The sequence below is a fragment of the Oryzias melastigma genome, linkage group LG19 (genome assembly GCF_002922805.2).
Source record: "Oryzias melastigma strain HK-1 linkage group LG19, ASM292280v2, whole genome shotgun sequence".
Classification (NCBI taxonomy): Eukaryota; Metazoa; Chordata; class Actinopteri; order Beloniformes; family Adrianichthyidae; genus Oryzias; species Oryzias melastigma.
This window is the reverse complement of record NC_050530.1, coordinates 16,698,424-16,717,382: the sequence shown is the minus strand read 5'-3', so window position 1 is coordinate 16,717,382 and position 18,959 is coordinate 16,698,424. Positions and strand designations below refer to the sequence as shown.

Sequence of the window (18,959 nt, the reverse complement as noted above, 5' to 3'; positions counted from 1 at the left end):
AAAAGAGATAATGCCAAATTAATTTTAAATGCCCAGAAGAGAATAGTTCTTGGGTTCTCCAGCATTTTTATGTTCTCATGATATTATCTGCTTCTTGCCAGAAAGGTTTTATATTTTTTATTAGCTTTAAAATCAATCCTTTTGTTTGTTGTTTCAATTTTAGATCTTTACATCAGTTTTGAGTAGAAAAAAATTCACAAACAAAGAAGAATCTTGATCTTCAAAAGTCTCTGGTGATTCACAATCTTTAGAGAATTCGACCCCTTCAGCTGGGAAGCAGTGAATTGAGATCAAGTGTTAGACGATACCAACGGTTGCATTTATTTCTGTTCTGCTGACTGGGCTTCTGATCTCAGCGGTCTCCAGTCACATGAACTTTGTTCCGGACACAGCTGTCTGTCACTCAAATTAGAGGCCGGTGAGAAGAAAGATGGAGGGCGGATGGAGGGAGGCAAACGGAGCGAAGCCTGAAGGATGATTAAAGAGGGAGCTGTGCTCAGGGTGACTCACCCGCAAGCAGGCACATTTACTGGAAGTGAAAGAAGGGAGGGTCTTCACTGAAGTCACATGACATCTTAAGACCAATCACAATCTTTTGGGTCTATGGTTGGTAGTTTAAATCAAAATAAGACTATGTTAATTAGATTTTAACACATTAATAAGGGAATTTACAACTGCTGATTTTTTTTACTTTTAGCATTTGTATTAAATGTGCACATTTTTCAATGATTTATAGTAAACAAAAATAAATAAATCTAAAATGTTAAAATTGCAGCTTTTTGATCACGTCAAAAGCAGATCTATTGGGGGCAGGGCTTTTTCAAGACAAAATATAAAATGATTCTGAATAATAATCAAACATAAAACCAACACAACTGGGGCTTTTTTAGCATGACTTGTGTGTTCATGGTTCTGACCTGAGCATCCTTGCCCTGTTCGAGCATCTCCTCAAACTCTTCATAGTCCTCATCTTCTGGATCAGCTCCGGACTGACGAGCTGCTCTGGCCATGAAGTACGGGGGCAGCTCTCCAATGGCAGTCCCAGCACCCTGTATAGAACATTAAACTCTTACTTCTTCATATTTGCATCTGAATCTCCCCTCTATAATAAGGAATCTGTTACATGCACAACTATGCTCCAGTAACTTCAACTGTAATTCCTGTGTATACATGACATATACCTCTTTGTTTATTTGAGTTTATGCTTTTTTTTCCCCTTACTCACCCACATGCAGGCCTCGAGGCGGACCTTTGACATGATTGCAAGGAGGGAGATGTTGCTCTCCAAACTGCCATCTTCTGGGCAGACGATCTCGTCGGGGTAAGGAGGCTCTGGAAAGTCTATGGAGCCACACTCATAGGCTGCCAGCGTCACGGATGCTATGTGAGGGCCCTGAAGACGAGAGGTCAGTGTGTATTAAAAAATGAAAGCCCTGAAACTAAAACACCACTGCAGTATGAGCACATACGTCCTCACAGAACAGCCTGTAAGCTATAAAGGCAAAAAAAAAAAAAAAAACTTTTTTTTTACGTTTACACCAAATTTAACCAAAATTTTTCTTTTAAAGTTAATTTGATTTTTTATTTTTGTTAATTTGAAATTAACAGCAGACAAAAAATAAAAACATCCAGATGAATAATAAAATAAAAAACAATTTAATTTAATTCCATAAAAAAAAAAAAAAAAAACACAAGGCAATTTTCACTCTGTGGGTTCTTTAAGGTTAAAAACTGAAAGCGAGGAGTTGCAATACAAGTAACTGTTGTCAGTTTTCAGACTAATTTTCACAAATTTTAATTTTCACAAAAATTTCCTAAAAATCTTGTAATTTCTAATAGATTAGCAATTTGTTTGTTTACATGCCTATGAAATGGATGACTTTTTCTTTACTCTGTTATTAAGTTCTTGTGTTTTGCATCCTTGAAACCCAACGTTAAACATAAACCAACATGAAGCTGAATCCTGCAGTCTGACAGCTCATTTATCATTCAAAGACATCTGCTGAGTTACCTGGCTAAAAAAAAGGGAAAAAAAAGAAAAAGGTTGGTCCACCTGTATCAAGACAGTGGATCTGCTTTGTTTTGTTAAATGATGGCGGTAAGTGGATAACCAGAGCTCACTGTGGATATGAAACGCTACGTTTAAGAAACTTCGCTTATACAACACACCTCATCTAACCGAGCAAAATGAAGCGCAACACAAAAAGCAGCTTCCTACAACAAACCACTGTTAACAAAACAGAACGATTCAGTTCAAAGTCAACTGAGCTCATAATCCCCAAGCACATTTGCTCTCTCAAGAAGACAAAAGATGGTTGCAATCAAGCAGACACTATGGACACAGGCGGCATACTTAGGTCAATTTATTCTGCAAGAAATCTTCATTCTGCATTTCTAATAAGAAGATTATAAAGCAAAACATTTCTATGGTTTTAGCTGTGCTCTTTCATCTTCTTTGCTTCATATAAAGTGTTTGGATTAACTGTATTGGCGTTCCAAACAGGAAGTACCCACTGGTTCCAAGAAACCAAAACCCCATCGACTTCCATTGAGAAATACACAGCTATTACTCAGTCATTATTTTTGTCAGAATAACCATTCTTGCTCCAATACATTTTGTAACATGTTCTTGCAAAACCTAAAAATTTTCACAATATATTTCCGTAGTGCTAGTGAAACAAGTTATAAACTGGCCAATCAGATGCCTCCCTAAGAGCATGTGGCTCCCGCTGGTCAAAGAATTGAAACGCTTAAATGACAGATTTCAGACAAATCACTGGTCCAACATGGCACAGACTGTACCACAAAAAATGGAAACTGAATTGACTTCATTTTGCTAAGCAAGCCATTTTCTATGGGTGATTTCACACTCATTCAGTCCAGTTGTCGTATACAGTCAATAAAGTCAAAATATGTGCTAAAAGTCGCCATCTAAAATCCAGCATTTGCTTCAACAGAAATTCTGAGGCGAGTTTGCTTATGAACCGGTCTGCCTTTGTCCCATCAATGCTGTTAATGTATGTATAGGTACAAAGACAACAGAAGAACAGCAGGAAGAAGTGGATCGATTGGGTAAAGATTGGCATTAAAGCACAGAACCACTACTAGAGACCACTACAAATCAATTTAGGGAATAGGGTTACCATTCTAATGTTGGAGGATAAACATTTATTATTAATGCAAAGTATCCTGGTCTCCAAGGAAAGAGTTAGAAGGTCAGAAGCATATTGGTGGTTATTTATCATGGATCCCCCATTATTTGCAACCAAGCAGTTGAAACTATTCTTCTGTGAGTCCAGATATTTTTACAAAACTTTTACATTTATAGATATACATGTAAGTATAAACAAATATTCAAAATAAAGTAATATCAAACAATCTTCACAAAAATGTGTATGATCATTGCCTACCCATACACAACCTAACTAACATAATGGCATTGCTGCTCATTATCCATAAATGTTTGTTTTCATTTTAGACAAGTAAGTTTTTAGTGATGATTTCAAAATAACTTTGCTCTTTGACTGGAAATAGCTTTTGGTAATGGATTCCCGTATGACAAGCCTCTGTACACAACAGTCTTTTTGATGCTATTAGTGCTGAAGGAGGGGTCTTTATTTCTGAACACCTGGTAGTTTAACAAACCGTTGCTGCATCATTAGCAAATGTTCAGACCGTGAACGTTTGACCAAAGAATTTATAATGTTATTATTAGTCCACATCCTGAACTTGAATGATTCAACACCTGAAGGTGATTTACCAGCAAAGAGGCTTCCTCCTGTCCCGGCATGTTTCAGCATCTCAGGGAAAGACATGTTGATGTTTTCCCATCATTCTGAAGCCAAACTGCCTTTAAAGGAGTGGTTAACCACAGGAAAAAAAAATCACTAAGTAGTAGAAACTATATGGATACTTTGAACAAAAAAATAATTAATATGTTAGAAGGAAAATATAAAAATCCCATTTCTAAAAGTTAAAATATATCTTCATTACAATCCTGAGAGCAGGATAAGAGCAGTGATGAATGATGAGATCACACTGCTGAGTTCATCCATTTTCCTTCAGCACAATGATCTAATCCTCTCAGTGGGGCTTATGAAGTGAGTTCATTACATTCCAACTTTCTGGTACCACCTCCACCACCCAGAGCCACCAGAATAACTTCAAAAACCTTGCTGATACTGGGATCAGAGGGAACTAATCCAAAAAGAAGGTCTGAAGGAACAATGGGGAACAGCTCAAGCATTCAGAAGTGTAGAAAACACAACCTGAGAAAGTTCATAGTCAGATCATGAGTGATTTTTGTTAGATTAAGTCCTAAACTTCCACACAAAAAAATGTAAGATATTAGAACTTGATCCACATCTGAGCATAAACTACTTTTCCATTATCGACTTAAGGTTATAATGAATGAAAAAAGATGCTTGATGAAAATCTTTTTCCTTTGTCAATAGGAGTGTGCCAAAATATCGATATTGCAATATATCATGATATTTAGCCCTGCTAATGATTCTCAATGGGTTCTCACCAAGTATCGATCTTTTATTTTTGTTTGAAGAGGCTGTAAAACGTTAAAATTGGTCATACTTTGGTGAGATGTTCCTTTGGAGGTAGATAGCTAGACTGGCTGTCGTGGGCACCAATGTGCCTGACAGTTACTTGAATCATCAAAAATTGTGTTCTTTTATATATTGTGAGTTATTAGAGATTATTTCTACGCAGTATTGCGATAGCATCAACATCGTGAGCCATGTATCGCACATCGCATTGTATCGTGAGGTATCCAGTGATTCCCAGCACTATTTGTCAGCATGAAGAACGTCTACTGGAGAAGAGCATCTCCCATATTATGACAGATGCCTACTCCATAAATCTGTGGGGGAGTATAATGACTTGGGACTGATTCATTTAGCTTGGGTTTACCAGCAACAAAGCTCTGTGGAAAACAAAAATAGAACACCTAAAAATGTCAAACTATGACTTTCTTCAGTCATTTTTTTTAATTAAAACCGGCAGGTCCAAACTTAGCAGGAACTGTTTGGATGTACAGGAAGACTATGCTTCAACCAAAACTCAAGGTCATCAGGTAAAAGTTACATCTTTACTGAAATTAAAAAAAAAAAAAAAACACCACACCTTAAGTAAAGCTAAAGGAAATTCTGGCTAGGTAGAATTTGCAGAATACAGCTTAAAAAAAAAAAAAAAAAGTATATATACATATATATATACAGACGTCACTCTTGACCTGACTGTAAAACTCATCTTTCAACCTTTTTATTATTGTTATACTGTTCATTTTAATTGTATTTAATTTCTACTTTATAACTGTATGTTTTTTTCTGGTGATTGTGCCTTTTAGCCCAGGTCTCCCTTAAAAAGAGATCTTATATCAATGGGACTTCCTGGTAAACTAAAGGTTAATTAAAAAGTATCACAGGATTCTGTTTATAGGGGAGGTGGACTCTAGAGAAATAGCTCTGCTGTTCATCTGAAAAGCTCTTTCAGTTTAAGAGGGTGCTCAGATGAATCTTCGAAACACTAGAACACAAGTGTCAGCCGGTGTCCGATATCTTTTCTAAGTAACCCGCCATTGTGACTTCTTATTGGAAAAGCACACCTGATCCAGGTAATCAACAGCAAATAAGGCAGGGTTTCTGGAAAACCATCAGGAGGATTAGCCCTCGAGGCCAAGAGTCTGATACCTGCTTCTTCTATTTTGATCTAGAAATTTAGAGTCCAGTTCAGCTCCTATATTGGGGTTGGGTTTATTATTTCTAAACCTTTCTGGGTTCCGCTTCACGAGTGAGCAGACACGTCTATGATTGTAGGATATAAATATTGATCATAAATTCTTAACCAGATGTTGATAATTCATGCAAAAATGGTAAGGTCGAGCTGGGGTGGGATTATATAAGTTTGTTTCCTCCCACTCCCTTTAAAGCATTCTACTTTTTGACGTACAGTTATCCAATGTCTGACATGTTTCTGGATGTGATTGATTAGGTAATATACGTATGTCTATTTTATATTTGATTTCCTCTTCTTCTTTCACTTTCGGCTTATCCCTTTCGGGGTCGCCACAGCGAAACAGCACCCACTGTTTCGCATCAGTGATTTGGCAGAGTTTTTACGCCGGATGCCCTTCCTGACACAACCCTGTACTTGAGGGGCACAGGGACCCAGTTAGGCAGCAGCGTCAAGGGTCTTGCCTAAGGACCCAATCTGGGTGGGGATCAGTGGACAACCCTGGGAATCGAACCCATATTTGATTTCCTGGTTGCTAGAAATAAACCATTTCATTCATTCGTTCATCCGTCATTCATTCCCATTTGGTACTTTGAAAGAAATCCAATCCAATAACATGCTTCCATCTTTGAGATTTTTTAATCAAGCAAGAATGTCCAGACTAGAAAAATGTGTCACAAACCGGTTCAGGGTTTTTTTTGGTGTAGAAAATATGTTTATTTGAAGAACAGCAGATTAAAACAAAACAGAAAATAGAAAGTCTGAATCTCTTGTGTTGGAAATTTTAAATAAAAAGCAGAAGCTGTGATGTAAAGAACAAGTTTGAGTGCAAAATTGGGAGATCTATTTTAAGGAGATTGTGACCACTTTTTATTTTTTTTTATATTCCAACTGATTTTGGGTGGTTAGTTATATTCTTTTGAAACTATTTGCTCCAAATATTATCAGGGATTTAATAATACGAACTGGTACTTTTAAGTTTGACACATTTGTTAATTTCTCAGAAGGAAGAAATGAACTAAATGCCAGAGACATTGTGTATATAAATGCATAAACACAAGTTCTAAATCCCCCTATTTAATACATATAAATGAGCAGAACACTAGAGTGGAAAAAATAAACAATAAAACAAATAAATATCAAAATATTCAGAAAATAACACCTATGGAGAACAACAATTCTGAAAAAACGGAAACCTAAACTCATCTCCTCTCTCATTATTTCATTATAATGGAAATCGCTGACTCAACTAATCCACGTGTCCCTAAATTCTGCAAAACCGAGGCCACATCATCACCCAAAACCTGATGACAGTGGAGAATTTCTTCATCTCTCATTGTGCCTAATTATCTCTCTCCCTTTTTTTTTTTTTAAACCACAACCAGAACACATGACACATTTTACTGACTCAAACATGAAGTTCCTTTGTGACACACGTCAGGGTAAAAACTGCACTTTACTTTTGGTAAGCCTCAACAGATGGGTGAAAAATCTCAAAAGGAGGAAGGAACCACAAGGACCTCGGAAAATGGAATATAACACCACCCACTGGCAAGCTCAAGCACAAATTTATCAAGTGGGGGGTTCAGGAAAAAAAGAGAGGGTCACTGTGGTCGAGAGCAGCTTCATGTCCTTACAGACTTCAAGGAATCTACCAGATAAGAGTCCGTGGTTTCATGCATGAACAGAAGCCTGAATATGGTCAATACGGGGGTTAATACAAAGAGATTCATGAAATTAAACTTGGATCTGTATTTACCTCAAAAGTGAGAAGCAGTAGAAATCTAAACATCAGTTAAAAATGTTAAAACATGAAAGTGAAAGCTGAATGTCAGGTGTCTTCTTACCAGATAGAGAAGAAATGTGTGCAAACCAGTTCCTAGACCCACTGAGGACAGGATTCCAAGGCCTACCCAGTAGGCACACCAGAGGAACTTCTTCTCCAAGTACTGAACATACTGAAAGAGGAATATAAAGCATAAACACATCAGACAAAAAAAAAGTATTATTTTGTTAAAAACGTGAAGTTTTTGAGCAAAGGAACCCCAATGAAAAAGTGGAATATTTATCTTAAGCATTATTTTAAGGATAATACACAACTTTTTTTATGGAAATTTCACATTTGAAATGTTGTCTTTCATCTGGTGATGGATAATTTGTGCCATTAATGTTCTTTTCCAGCTTTATTTTTGGGAGTAAACTTTTTTTTTTAAATCAGCACAGTAACATTGACATCCCAGTTTGGATTTTTTTCTGTGAATTAAATCTAGAACAGGGATGCTGTTTCTTGAGATCTTTGGCTGTGACCAAATTCCCTCACAACTCCAAAACCCCTAAAATAATATATAATGTGAGACTTTTTAGTGGCCCTGGATTTTAACGCTCACTACTTCTTTATCTTTTAAACACTAACTCATATGCAGAAGAAAGAAAACTAATAAAAGTGAACATTTTACAAAGACTATTAATGAATCGACTTTGTTCCGATGATGAAAACTAAAAAAGACAATGCATTGTGGTCTATATCCGCTATTCTAGTGAGCATCAATACAGACTAGATCACTTCTGGGAAATTTTCTAGAGCACTGGTTTTAGGAATTATAGATTTGATGTGGAAAATTTGTATGAAAGGTTTTTCATCTCCATGTTGGATGGTTGGAAAATGGAAAATGCCAACCCTTAAATTTACTTCACAAATACAACTTTAAAAAAGGTGGTGATTTTAGTAAAATTTTTGATATATATCTTCATGCATTTATTTCAATGTAGCCTTATTTACATCTCCAAATTGAAGAACATAAGAGCATGAGGGTGACTTAACTGAGCTGTGACTGTTGCAAAGATGTTTCCGTAAACTGAACTTTCAACCAGCCGACAGTCAGATCAAGGGTTACATGACAACGATGCAGGGCTATCTTAGCACGAATGTTCTTCATCACAGATTTTAAGCGATAAAATCTGGTTTATCATTAACCTTTAATCCGTCGTAGCTGAGTAAACAGGGTCTAATCATTACACTTAAGAGACAAATAGGTAAAGCCTTACATGTTGATGTGTTCCCTCGGTGGAATACGCAATATAGAAGACAGAACATAGCACCAGAAGTAAGAACACCGAGCCTCTCCGCTCCCAAAGTCTGTGTGAGAAAGTATGGAAATAGAATGTATTCCATTAAAACTGAAAAAGGCTAAAAACAATTCATTTCAAATGTCACTACATAATTTTTGGAAAAGTGAACTGAAAATGTAAATTTCTGGATTTTTTTTATTTTCATTTTTATAAATAAACCCCTCCAAATAAGAAATTGTGTCAAGATATCACAAAAATAAACATGACAAACAAACCAAACAAAAATCATCAGGTTTCAGGGTTTTTTTTACCCTCAACTGAGTAAAAAATAATTTATTTCTTACTTAAAAGTCCACTCCTTTAGTTTAATGAGTGTCTCCAGAACAAAGTAATGCAGCGTTATTACTGGTCTTCTCCACAACACCAGGGAAAGACGCTCCTCTTTGTCCTTCTGCCGCCTCTCTCTTACTGACAATTCTGGCAAACAAAGAGAACAGTCATTTGGAGATTCTACATTCCAAGTGGGTTTCACATCTTCAGTAACCAGCAACTCTAGATGCATAGTACATGGAACTGCAACAAACAAGTCCTGCTCCTAAACTGAGCCAGGTTTCTACATCAGTAAATACCAGAAACTCAAACTGAATCATTTGTGACGTGTCATTCACTCATTGGAGGTGAATTTTCCAAGATGACAATTTAGTCAACGTTGTGCTTTAAAAGAAGGCTTATAAATCAGACTTCACATTTCTACAAGTGCCTAAAACTCTAAACTTTCCCAGCTCACCTGCAGACTTGCCATTCAGTTTATCTTTAGTCCCGGTCCGTCTCTGAGGCTGTTCACAGCTCGCTCCATTAGCTGCCATGTCAATTACCGGCAAGCAGGTCAACACGTCTTGGACAAAAGAAAAGAGGATGACAAGTTTTTATTTCGACTTCAACCGACTGATCTAATACCACCAACTGTACGCTGTAGACTGAAGCAGTTATCCGTCAATAGATTATCTTGTAACAAGATACGGAGCTAAATGCGTGGTCATCATAACCCTCCACATGCTAACCGGTTAGCTAACATGTTACAGCTGAGCTACGGACGCCGGCGTTTTGAACATCAATATAAAAATAGTTTTTAATAACGTTTAGGATACCTTTCTGAAAGCTACAAAAATGTTTATTAACATAAAATGCGTATACAGCAATTTAAAAACAAAAACAAAGCTAAATAAAAGAATAAACACTACGCGGTTTGATAAAATATCCCCGTCGTACCTCTTTCCTGTCTTCTTCACCCGGAACTTAACTGAAGACGTGTCAAAAGAAAACACGTTCCTGTTCAACTCATAGAAAGACTTTTGGAGATTACATTGTTATCAATTTAACATGAAAAATAATAATTGAATATAAATATCTGACTGAGTTGTGACCTAATACGAGGCTAAAATTTTCCTTTAATATAATTAAAATATGGCATCCTTCTAAGAAGTTACTTTTATTTTGAAAGAAGAATAAAGAGACGCACTTCCGTAGATTGACGCTCGCGAGTCCAATCAGAGGTCGCCAGGTTCGAGAACAAAATGTTACAACTTTTACCTAATAATTACGACAAACAAAAAACAACGAAGGCAACAAAGCAATTTTTTGCATGGAAAAACAACTTTTCACTATTTGTTAAACAACCTGTTCCCAACCAATGTTCAAATATTTAAAAAACGAATTAAAATCATTTTTTTTACTTAATATTTGGTGGAAGTGGCGCTACTGAACGATAAAATCTATTAGAAAAGTGCCCACGTGCGTTATCCATCTGCCAACTAAAAAGAAAAATGTGCTAAACAAGTTATATTCTTATCAACTACATTGGTTTTACTCTGCGTATCTTTAGAGCAAACATGTTTTTCATTTTAACTTCCATTTCTATGAAAAGTGTAAAAAAGTAATTAAACATTACCTTTTTTTACCCTCACAAAATGTTATATTTATTTTCAACAGACAAAATAAGTATTTAATAACATACCAGTGCCACTTACATTTCCGAGCCTCTCTACTCTCCTTTCCAGCTTCCTTTATTGCTCACTAGAGGTCGCCCTCTCTTTTCTCACACCAACCATCTCTATGTTCTCCACATCCACAAACCTCCATTCCAGCTTCTAAGGCAAAAGCCCTACTATAAATTTGGTTTCAGAAAGTCACACAGTTGTAAGTAGCATTAGCTTTTATTGAAGGCATATTTATTTCACAACTGAAAATAAACACATAACAGAACTTCTTTGCAAGAAAAAAAAGGAGTTAAAAACCTACAAGGCTATTCACATTTTTAAATACTCAAACATTCCAGAATACACTCAAAAACGAAAGAAAAAGACAATAGAGCTTTCAATCAGACCGTTTTAAATAAAAGCAAGAAAAAGTTGCCAAAAAATGACAACCCAACCTGTTAGGATGGGACTTGTTGAAAAAAAAGTCAAATATTGACCAGTGAAATGTTTTGAGTCATCTGTTAAAGATGTTCATCCTTTGTGTCAGTGTCTCCCCCCACAAAAATTAAACAAAAGATTGATATAATGATGGAACACTGACAAAAAAACAAAAACATACACCAGCTACTGCTGCATACATCCAAAAAAACACTCAGATTTTATTATTTTTTGTTTTATAATGATAATTTGTTATGTTTTTAAAAGATGGATGAATGATGGCAGATCATTGAAGATATATTGTTGCAAGATCTGGATTTTACAGCGTCTAACTGATGTATGCCTGAAAAAAAACCACACACTGATAGAACAGTTTAATGGTGCATTTAAAGAGTTAACGGCCTGACATCATTAACACATGAAAACAGTCATTTTGAAGTCTCAGCGTGGCAGAGCATGACATAAGTCATTTGGTGTCAGGAACCTAAAATCTGAGAAGAACAGACACAGGCTATACTGTGGTTTGAGTGTATTCCTGAACTGCAACTTCAACAAGTTGTGGTTTTGCAGGTTTCTGGTGTCCTTCCGGTTTTTCATTCATCATAATGAAGAGAAGACAAAAACTTGTCCACATCCAGATCATGGGGAAAGCAGTCAGTGAGTTTTTTCCTTTCCTGTAGAAACACAAAACAAAGCAGTTAGATGGCAAAATAAGCAGCAATCATTTACTTTGATAAAAAAAAACTATTTGCATAAAATTATTAACCATATACTGTATTTTTTTTAAAGATTGGCATTTATATATTTAATGGTCGAAATCACTTGCAAATTGAAAAAAAAATCTATAGTTTCTCTGTTTTTCATACTTTAACAAAAGTTTAAGAAAAGCAAAATACAGTAAAAAAGACAGATTAGCTTTAAATAAAATGAGCTGCATCATTCACATGCAGCCGTGTTGATATTAAAGTCTAATTATTACACATCTGTCCTGAGCAAATCAGAGTTGTTTTAGGTGAAATCAATAATAAATGATGGATCAAATAAGGGTGATGTTTGAATTCCCTGAACACCCAACCCAAAAAAAAACTATTTAGTGCCCTGGATTTTATTGCAAATTGGAGACATGTTCACTATTTTTTTCTTTTTTTTAATGGCAGATATGACGTCACCCTTGCCGAAGTAAAAACGTAATAAATACGGACATACTGATTTACGACTGCGTTCTGATCATTAAAAGTTGGATGATTTTTGCACAAATTGTGCAAAACATTTCTGTTTGGATGTGTAGTAGGTGAATGCAGACTCACCCTGTCTTTCTTTTTACTGGGGGATTGTTTCAGCTCCCTCTTTGAAGGAGGGGTTTCCGTTGGAGAAGGTGCTTTGCGTTTCTTAGTCTTTGTACTTGCAGGGGACTTCTGTCCAGCCTCGTCCTGGCGCAGGCTGTCCTTCAGGGGGGTTCCGGTCCTGGCGATGGCGGCGCGGGACAGAATCATGAGCGTGTGTGCCGCCATGTTGATGCTGTTCTCACTGCCGGCTTCGCTGGCAGGGCTGCAGGTGGGAACGTCAGGGGTGTTGGGAGTTAACTGATGCTTGGGGGTCCCTTCTAGGTCTTTACCCTTTTTAGGGTGGGAGGGAGTCCTGGGACTGTTGGCTGGTGTCTCGCGGCTATTCACACTTGGATTGGAGCTGCCAGTTCCAGGTTTTTTAGTAGGGGTGGTTGAGCTCTTCTGTCCTTGAATGTCTTGCAGCATCTCCGCGGCCTGCTTGGCCAAAGAGCTGGTCTTTGATGGAGCCTTTGCAGCCTTGGGTTGCGGGTTCGGCGTCAGCTGGGAGACGGCCGGAGGGCTGAAGTCTCTTGACTCTGAGGAAGAAGACGTCGTCACCTGCTGCTGCTTCATTTCATTTTCCTTGTTGGCTGTGACGTTTGGCGCCTCTTGGGACGGAGTTCTCTTCTCGGTTCGACCTTCACGTGATTTCCCTGCTGCCTCTTTCCTGCCGTCCTCTTTATCCTTTCTGCTTCCCGATACATCTGATGATAGTGACCTCAAACTCCGAGAGTTTTTTGCTTTTGTTTCTTCGGCAGATGCAACACTCTTGTCACTAGATTGTGACGTTTCTCCTAATTCTGACTTTTTCGCAGCTTCAGTTTCTGAATTCTGAACTTCCTGGCTGTTAGAAGAAGTATTCTTTAAAGACTCCTTTTGCTGTTTTAGAACAGGAACCGTATCTTTTAATGAGGAAACTTCAGCTAGAGCCCCCCCTGAGCATCTGATAGGCTCTATCCTCCTCTTGGGTTTGTTCCCACCCAAAATATTGGGTTTGGTTCTGGTGGCTGGTTGTCTCTTGTCTTTACTGGGGGGTGGAATAGATTTTGATCCAGATGGATTTGGAGCTTTGGAGTTGGTGGTGTCAGTAGTTTTAGCGTTGCATGGTAGAGTTTTCGAAGAAGAAGAAGATTCAAAACATAATATTCGTTTATGACTTGGACCCTTTGCTGCATCAAGCTGGTCTGTGGTTTCAGGCTGAACCATTTCAGCAGCCTGGCTTTTATCTGACATGTCTGTAATCCAAAAACACAAGATTATTCAAATCAGATCCATGTTTACAACAAAATTTAACCATAAATAAAAATTTAGAGTTTTGTCTCCACAAAAGAGTAAACACATGGAGAGAAAATAGTGCACTCGTAGTAACTCATAATACATTTTGTGCATATGTACCAAAATTCTGAAATAATAAAAAAAAATAAAAAAATCACAGTTTAAACATGTACATCTTAAAATTACTGGAGATGCACCGAATATTTGTCCACTGAATGTATTCAGCCAAATATTGCAAAAAAAAAAAAAAAAACAACAAAAAAACAGCAACATTCAGCCTGAGTTGGAATGAGGCAGAATAGTGGCACATTTTGACCCCTTTCACTTGCCATACACAATCAATGTGCATTGGCGATCTAGCGCCTACTGTAAAATCTCAGCTATGTGGAAATATTTCAAATTGCCTGATGGCAATAAAATATCTGCAATTTGCAGCGGCTGCAGAACTGAATTGTCATGAGGCGGTTCATCAGCTAAAACCTTCACTACATCTGTGTGAGGTTATTATACACACTAAATGATAATAATAGTCCGTTAGAATCGCTGTTTTCTTTGAAGGCCAAGCCTGAGGAAATGGACCAACACACTTACTGAAAAGGCTGTAAGGATAGAATATAAAATTAATGTTTTTTTATTTGAAATAGTTGTGTAGATAGGGGCGCTGCTCAGTGGACGCTTCCGCAGTGAACCTTGAACTGTTTGTTCTTGGTTGTACTGAAAAACAATGAATTTTACCCCGTGGGATTAATAAAGTATATTGATTGATTGATTAAAATATATTCTAGACTATTACTGCAATATTTAAAAGATAAAAAAAACAACAACACCCTCCTCCTTTGATATTCGATCACTATTCGGTATTCAGCTTCAGCCAAAAATATTCACTTCTGTGCATCCCTAAAAATGATAACAGTAAATCTTTAAAAAAATATGCATGAATCGCTTCTTACACACATACAATAACATATTTAAGCACTAATCTGATGTGAGACTTTTTTCACGTTTCAGAGATTTGTTCATAAGTGATGCGTTTAAATGCTCCTAGAATGTTGGATCATCAGAGTTTTCTTGTCAGCCACTTTGAACTTGGATTGTGAATATTATCTAGTGAAAACTTGACATTCTCCCATTTTCAGATATGGCCCATTAATCAATACAAAAAAAGTGTAAAGATGTGTTTTTGAGACATTCAACACTAACGTTTCTCTATTCTCTTCGCTCCCTTGCGGCTGCTCTTTCCTGGGACTCTTTGACAGAGTGGATTAGCCCTACATCCCTCTCCATTCCCTGAGTGTGGAGAAGGAGCTGGCGCTGTCTGCTCCCGCTGTATAAGGGGAAAGGGGTGCTGCAAGCAGGCACTCGAAGAGTGGATTCTTTGACTACATGCTTGCCCCAGAGAGCCAGGCGATCGACTCATCCCTCCCTCGTGGCAGAATCCCCCTCCGCTTAAGGTGCATTCACACCGAACGTGATTCCAGCGGTGGAGGCAGACAGTTTCAATGTTAAGTCAATGGTACAGACGCATAATGAGGGGCGCGATTTGATCGACGAGCGCGGTGGTTTGGCAGCAGCGTGATTTGAACAGCGATCAGTAAATTCGCTGAATCGTGTTCGGTGTGAATGCACCTTTATAGAGCAGGAGAAGATAGCGTGAGCTTCTTCTCCACACTTAGGAAACAGAGCGGGATGTAGGGCTAATCAACTCTGTTCGCTCTCTGAGTGTTGAGGAGGACCTCATGCCGCCTGATCGCGAAAGAGCTCCATGAAGAAGGCGCTGGAAGAAAAGCGAAGCACCGAGGAAGAATAGAAGAGCCTTAGTGTTGAGTGTTTAAAAGACTAATATTTAGAGTTTTTTTAATTTAAATATCGGGGCATGTCAAAAAGTTTCTCCAGATAATATTTACAATCCAAGTTCAAAGTGGCTGAAAAGAAAACTGATGACCTAGCATTCCAGCAGCATTTAAATGCGTCACTTACACACGAATCTTGAAGACGTGAAAAGAGTCTCACATCAGGCTTGTGCGTAAATGTGGTTTTGTGTGAGTGTAACAAGCGATTCTTACGTAATTTTTAAAGATTTGCATGTGTCGTTAGTTTCAAGCTGCTGTAATTTTAGGTTATGGATGTGTTAATTGTATTTTTCTGAACTTCATAATTTTTGTTCTTATGCACAAAATATCTTGTATGAGTTACAAATCTAAAACAAATCCAAAGTTACGCTCAAATCAAGAATTATGGACGTACATAAAATGAATATTTTCTCTCCATATAAACATGACAGAAAGATGAACTCACTGGGAGTTGGAGGCGGTTTGGCCGCCACCGTCACAGGCTTCACCGTTTCCATTGGTTGAACCGCGATGGGATTTGGTACGTCAACAAGCTGCAAGAACACAAACGTCTCATAAGTGACTCAAGCAGCAATAAAAGTGTGTTTTTCTTTCTGACAAAAACAAAGAATCTCCTGAATACACTCTTTGCTCTTACCTGGTTGGACACCAGCTGGACCTTTCCCAAGGTGTTCTGGCCCACAACAGAAACGGGGAGAACCACGGGGTTTACCACTGACGGCAAGATGAGTGTAGACCCTGTAAATCCAAACCCCAGACAGAGTCACCAAACGTGGAGAAATGAAACCCTCCTTTGAGTGTTTGGTCTCTCACCTGGGGAGAAGCTCTGCGTTTGTCCTGGTGTGGTCACCCCAAACGGACTGGACGTCAAAGGCTGTCCTAAGACACCGGAAGGAAGCGGCACCTGCTTCGCTTGCACATCTGGTGTTGGAGTCACAAGGAAATAGCTGGCAGGAGACTCCTGGACGGCAGGTTTCGCTGGATCCACGGGTAACTGGATTAAATATCTTTGGGGCTGTGGCGTTCCACTACATAGAGACGTGGCGATCGCTCCAGCTCGACACCTGGCTGGACTACCAAATGCTTCCGAGCTCTGCAAGCCACGAACTGCCTGTGCTGCCTCGTCAAAGTTTACCTTTGGAGTTCCAGGCCCTCCAGGTGACTTAGCTTGAGAGGAAAGGTAGATAGTGGGAATCTTGTCCACAGAGATTCCTGAAATGGCTCGATTTAAGGTGGTATCCATGGAAGAATCCTCATCTTGGTTATCGCTTATGATGATCTTCAAGGACATCACGTTGCTAGAATCTCCAGGGGCTTTGATGGGGGTTGTGGGGTTGGCAGCTGGATAACATCCGGGTGAGGACAGCGTGCTCGAGGGGGGTGCAGGGGGTACAGATGCTGAGGCAGATGTAGCTGATCCAGACACGGGAATGGACACTAAAGAGGTGGAGGCACTCGTAACAGTACAACTGGTAGAGAAAGACATTACTGAGACAGTAGATTCTGGCAAAGCTTCACTTCCAATGCCTAAAACAGACACAGAAGACTGAAGACTTGAACTTTGAGAGCTGTTCTCCTGAACTCCCAAAGGAGACGCTAAAGCAAGCTGCTCATTTACAGCTAAAAATGGAGGGGAATTCTTTTCATTAGATCCCCGAGTTTGATTCTTGTCCACATTTAGACCCGGCGTCTCTTCTGGCACGGCAGAGTCTTTTGATGAAGAGACTGAATTGCTAATGCAGCCTGAGGAAGAGGAGACGTTTTCCTCTGAGTGAACCCCAGAGGCCACACCGGACAAGGACGGGGATGGTGTGGGCTCGGAGATCTCCATGGATACATCACCACCATTGATGTTTTGGTGCGAGGGTTTTTCTTTTCTCTTGGGATCCACCGTGGCAGACGAGGATCCTCTGTGCTCACCATGACTCACCAACAGCCTGGCTGAGCTGTTTTCAATCCTGGATGACCTTCCGCTGGAGTCGATGACTGTTTTCTTCAATAAGACGGAAGCAGTGGACTTCCTGGTTTTACGCTCCTGTACGGCTTTCGTCTTCAGGGTTACTGGTGGTGCAACCGGAGGATTTTCTTGCAGTTGCTGCACAGGATCTTTAGAGGGAAAAAATGTAAATTTAGCATCAAATATGTCTTTTCTGTGGTGATATAACATCAGAGTACAAGACGTTATCCCTCTCATCCATGTAATAACACATTGCGATTCAGATGAGATAATCCTTTAGGCTCTCCAACCTTTTTCATGCCACAGACTGGTTCAACGTCAGTCAGGATTTAATGGACTGGCCTGTACCAGGCTGAAGTGGGCGTCGGATTTTTTTTCCCCTTCTATTTTAGTCCCTATTTTTTCTTAACATTTGAGGGTAAAGTTTATCTTCTACTGTAAAATATCTGCAGCAGCTTTAAACTTTATTTATACTCTAGATTTTGTGTAGGAACCATTAAAATGTGATTTAGATTTGTTCATTAACACATAACTGACAAAGTGGAAGCTTAAAAAAATCAGACGCCAACTTCAGTCTTAAGGTGTTTTAAGGTGTGACTAATAAATACAAGAAACAGCCAATAAAATTGGGAATTTATAACTATTATCATAAAAATACATCCAAACTTTGAGCAACTTCATTAAAAACATTTATGTAACATCAGAGGGCCGGTTGATGAATATTCTGCAGAAAGAGTTTGGTCTGTGGGAACAACTGTAGCAATAAGCCCATGTTTGGAGTAAAGACTCTTGGTTTTTATTTTATTTTGAAGTTGAAGATTCTTCTCTAGTTTTCTAAATGGTTCTTTTCTGCAAAAACAAACTTTCTAAACACATTTTTTGTCAACTTTGCTAGCTTGTGGGTTTCTATTTAGCTGTTGGTGTAGCCGCTTTAAGAAAGAAGTGGATGGATTTTCAACACGTGACCGAGTGACTTGAAATGCGTCAAGGATGAGTCAGATGTAGTGCAGGACAAAAAAAGAAAAAAACCTCAGACATTTATAGACATGTATACTTTTTTTTAATCTCTGCAGCCCGACACCAATTGTCACACAAACCGATCTGCAGCACTGAATGTTAGAGAGAACTCCTTTAGGTGATAAAGTAACAAAATAAACTCATTTTGACTTTAAATCTAAAAAAAAAAAAAAAGTGCTAAAGGACATAATCTTTATATTCCATTTTGACAACAAATTTCCTTTTTTTTATTTTGTACTTGAGTTAATAAAAAGATAGACAAAAGGTTTTTTTTATCTTTATCAAAGAATGACAAACTGATGTTTCT

The 18,959-nt window shown here is 38.3% G+C and overlaps 2 protein-coding genes across 6 annotated transcripts in view; both read right to left on the bottom strand.

Annotated features, from left to right (window-relative positions):
• Positions 1-10,978, bottom strand: part of vmp1 (vacuole membrane protein 1) — a 17,532-nt gene extending 6,554 nt beyond the window's left edge. The window contains exons 1-7 of one of the 4 annotated variants that reach the window (XM_036217032.1): positions 10,842-10,978; positions 9,602-9,709; positions 9,159-9,291; positions 8,791-8,881; positions 7,593-7,703; positions 1,226-1,393; positions 918-1,049 (exon numbers count right to left, since the gene is read on the bottom strand). In XM_036217032.1, coding sequence (XP_036072925.1) covers positions 918-1,049; positions 1,226-1,393; positions 7,593-7,703; positions 8,791-8,881; positions 9,159-9,291; positions 9,602-9,680 — 714 coding nt within the window. In that variant the 5' untranslated portion in view covers positions 9,681-9,709; positions 10,842-10,978. Of the gene's footprint in view, positions 1-917; positions 1,050-1,225; positions 1,394-7,592; positions 7,704-8,790; positions 8,882-9,158; positions 9,292-9,601; positions 9,710-9,962; positions 10,248-10,828 lie in introns of those variants that run through there. The other 3 variants (XM_036217033.1, XM_036217031.1, XM_024276972.2) reach the window with 3 other exon arrangements.
• A 422-nt stretch (positions 10,979-11,400) lies between these two features.
• Positions 11,401-18,959, bottom strand: part of npat (nuclear protein, ataxia-telangiectasia locus) — a 14,521-nt gene continuing 6,962 nt past the window's right edge. For both annotated transcript variants that reach the window (XM_024276515.2, XM_024276516.2), the window contains exons 13-17: positions 16,492-17,784; positions 16,316-16,416; positions 16,124-16,211; positions 12,536-13,788; positions 11,401-11,902 (exon numbers count right to left, since the gene is read on the bottom strand). In XM_024276515.2, coding sequence (XP_024132283.1) covers positions 11,822-11,902; positions 12,536-13,788; positions 16,124-16,211; positions 16,316-16,416; positions 16,492-17,784 — 2,816 coding nt within the window. In that variant the 3' untranslated portion in view covers positions 11,401-11,821. The remainder of the gene's footprint in view (positions 11,903-12,535; positions 13,789-16,123; positions 16,212-16,315; positions 16,417-16,491; positions 17,785-18,959) is intronic.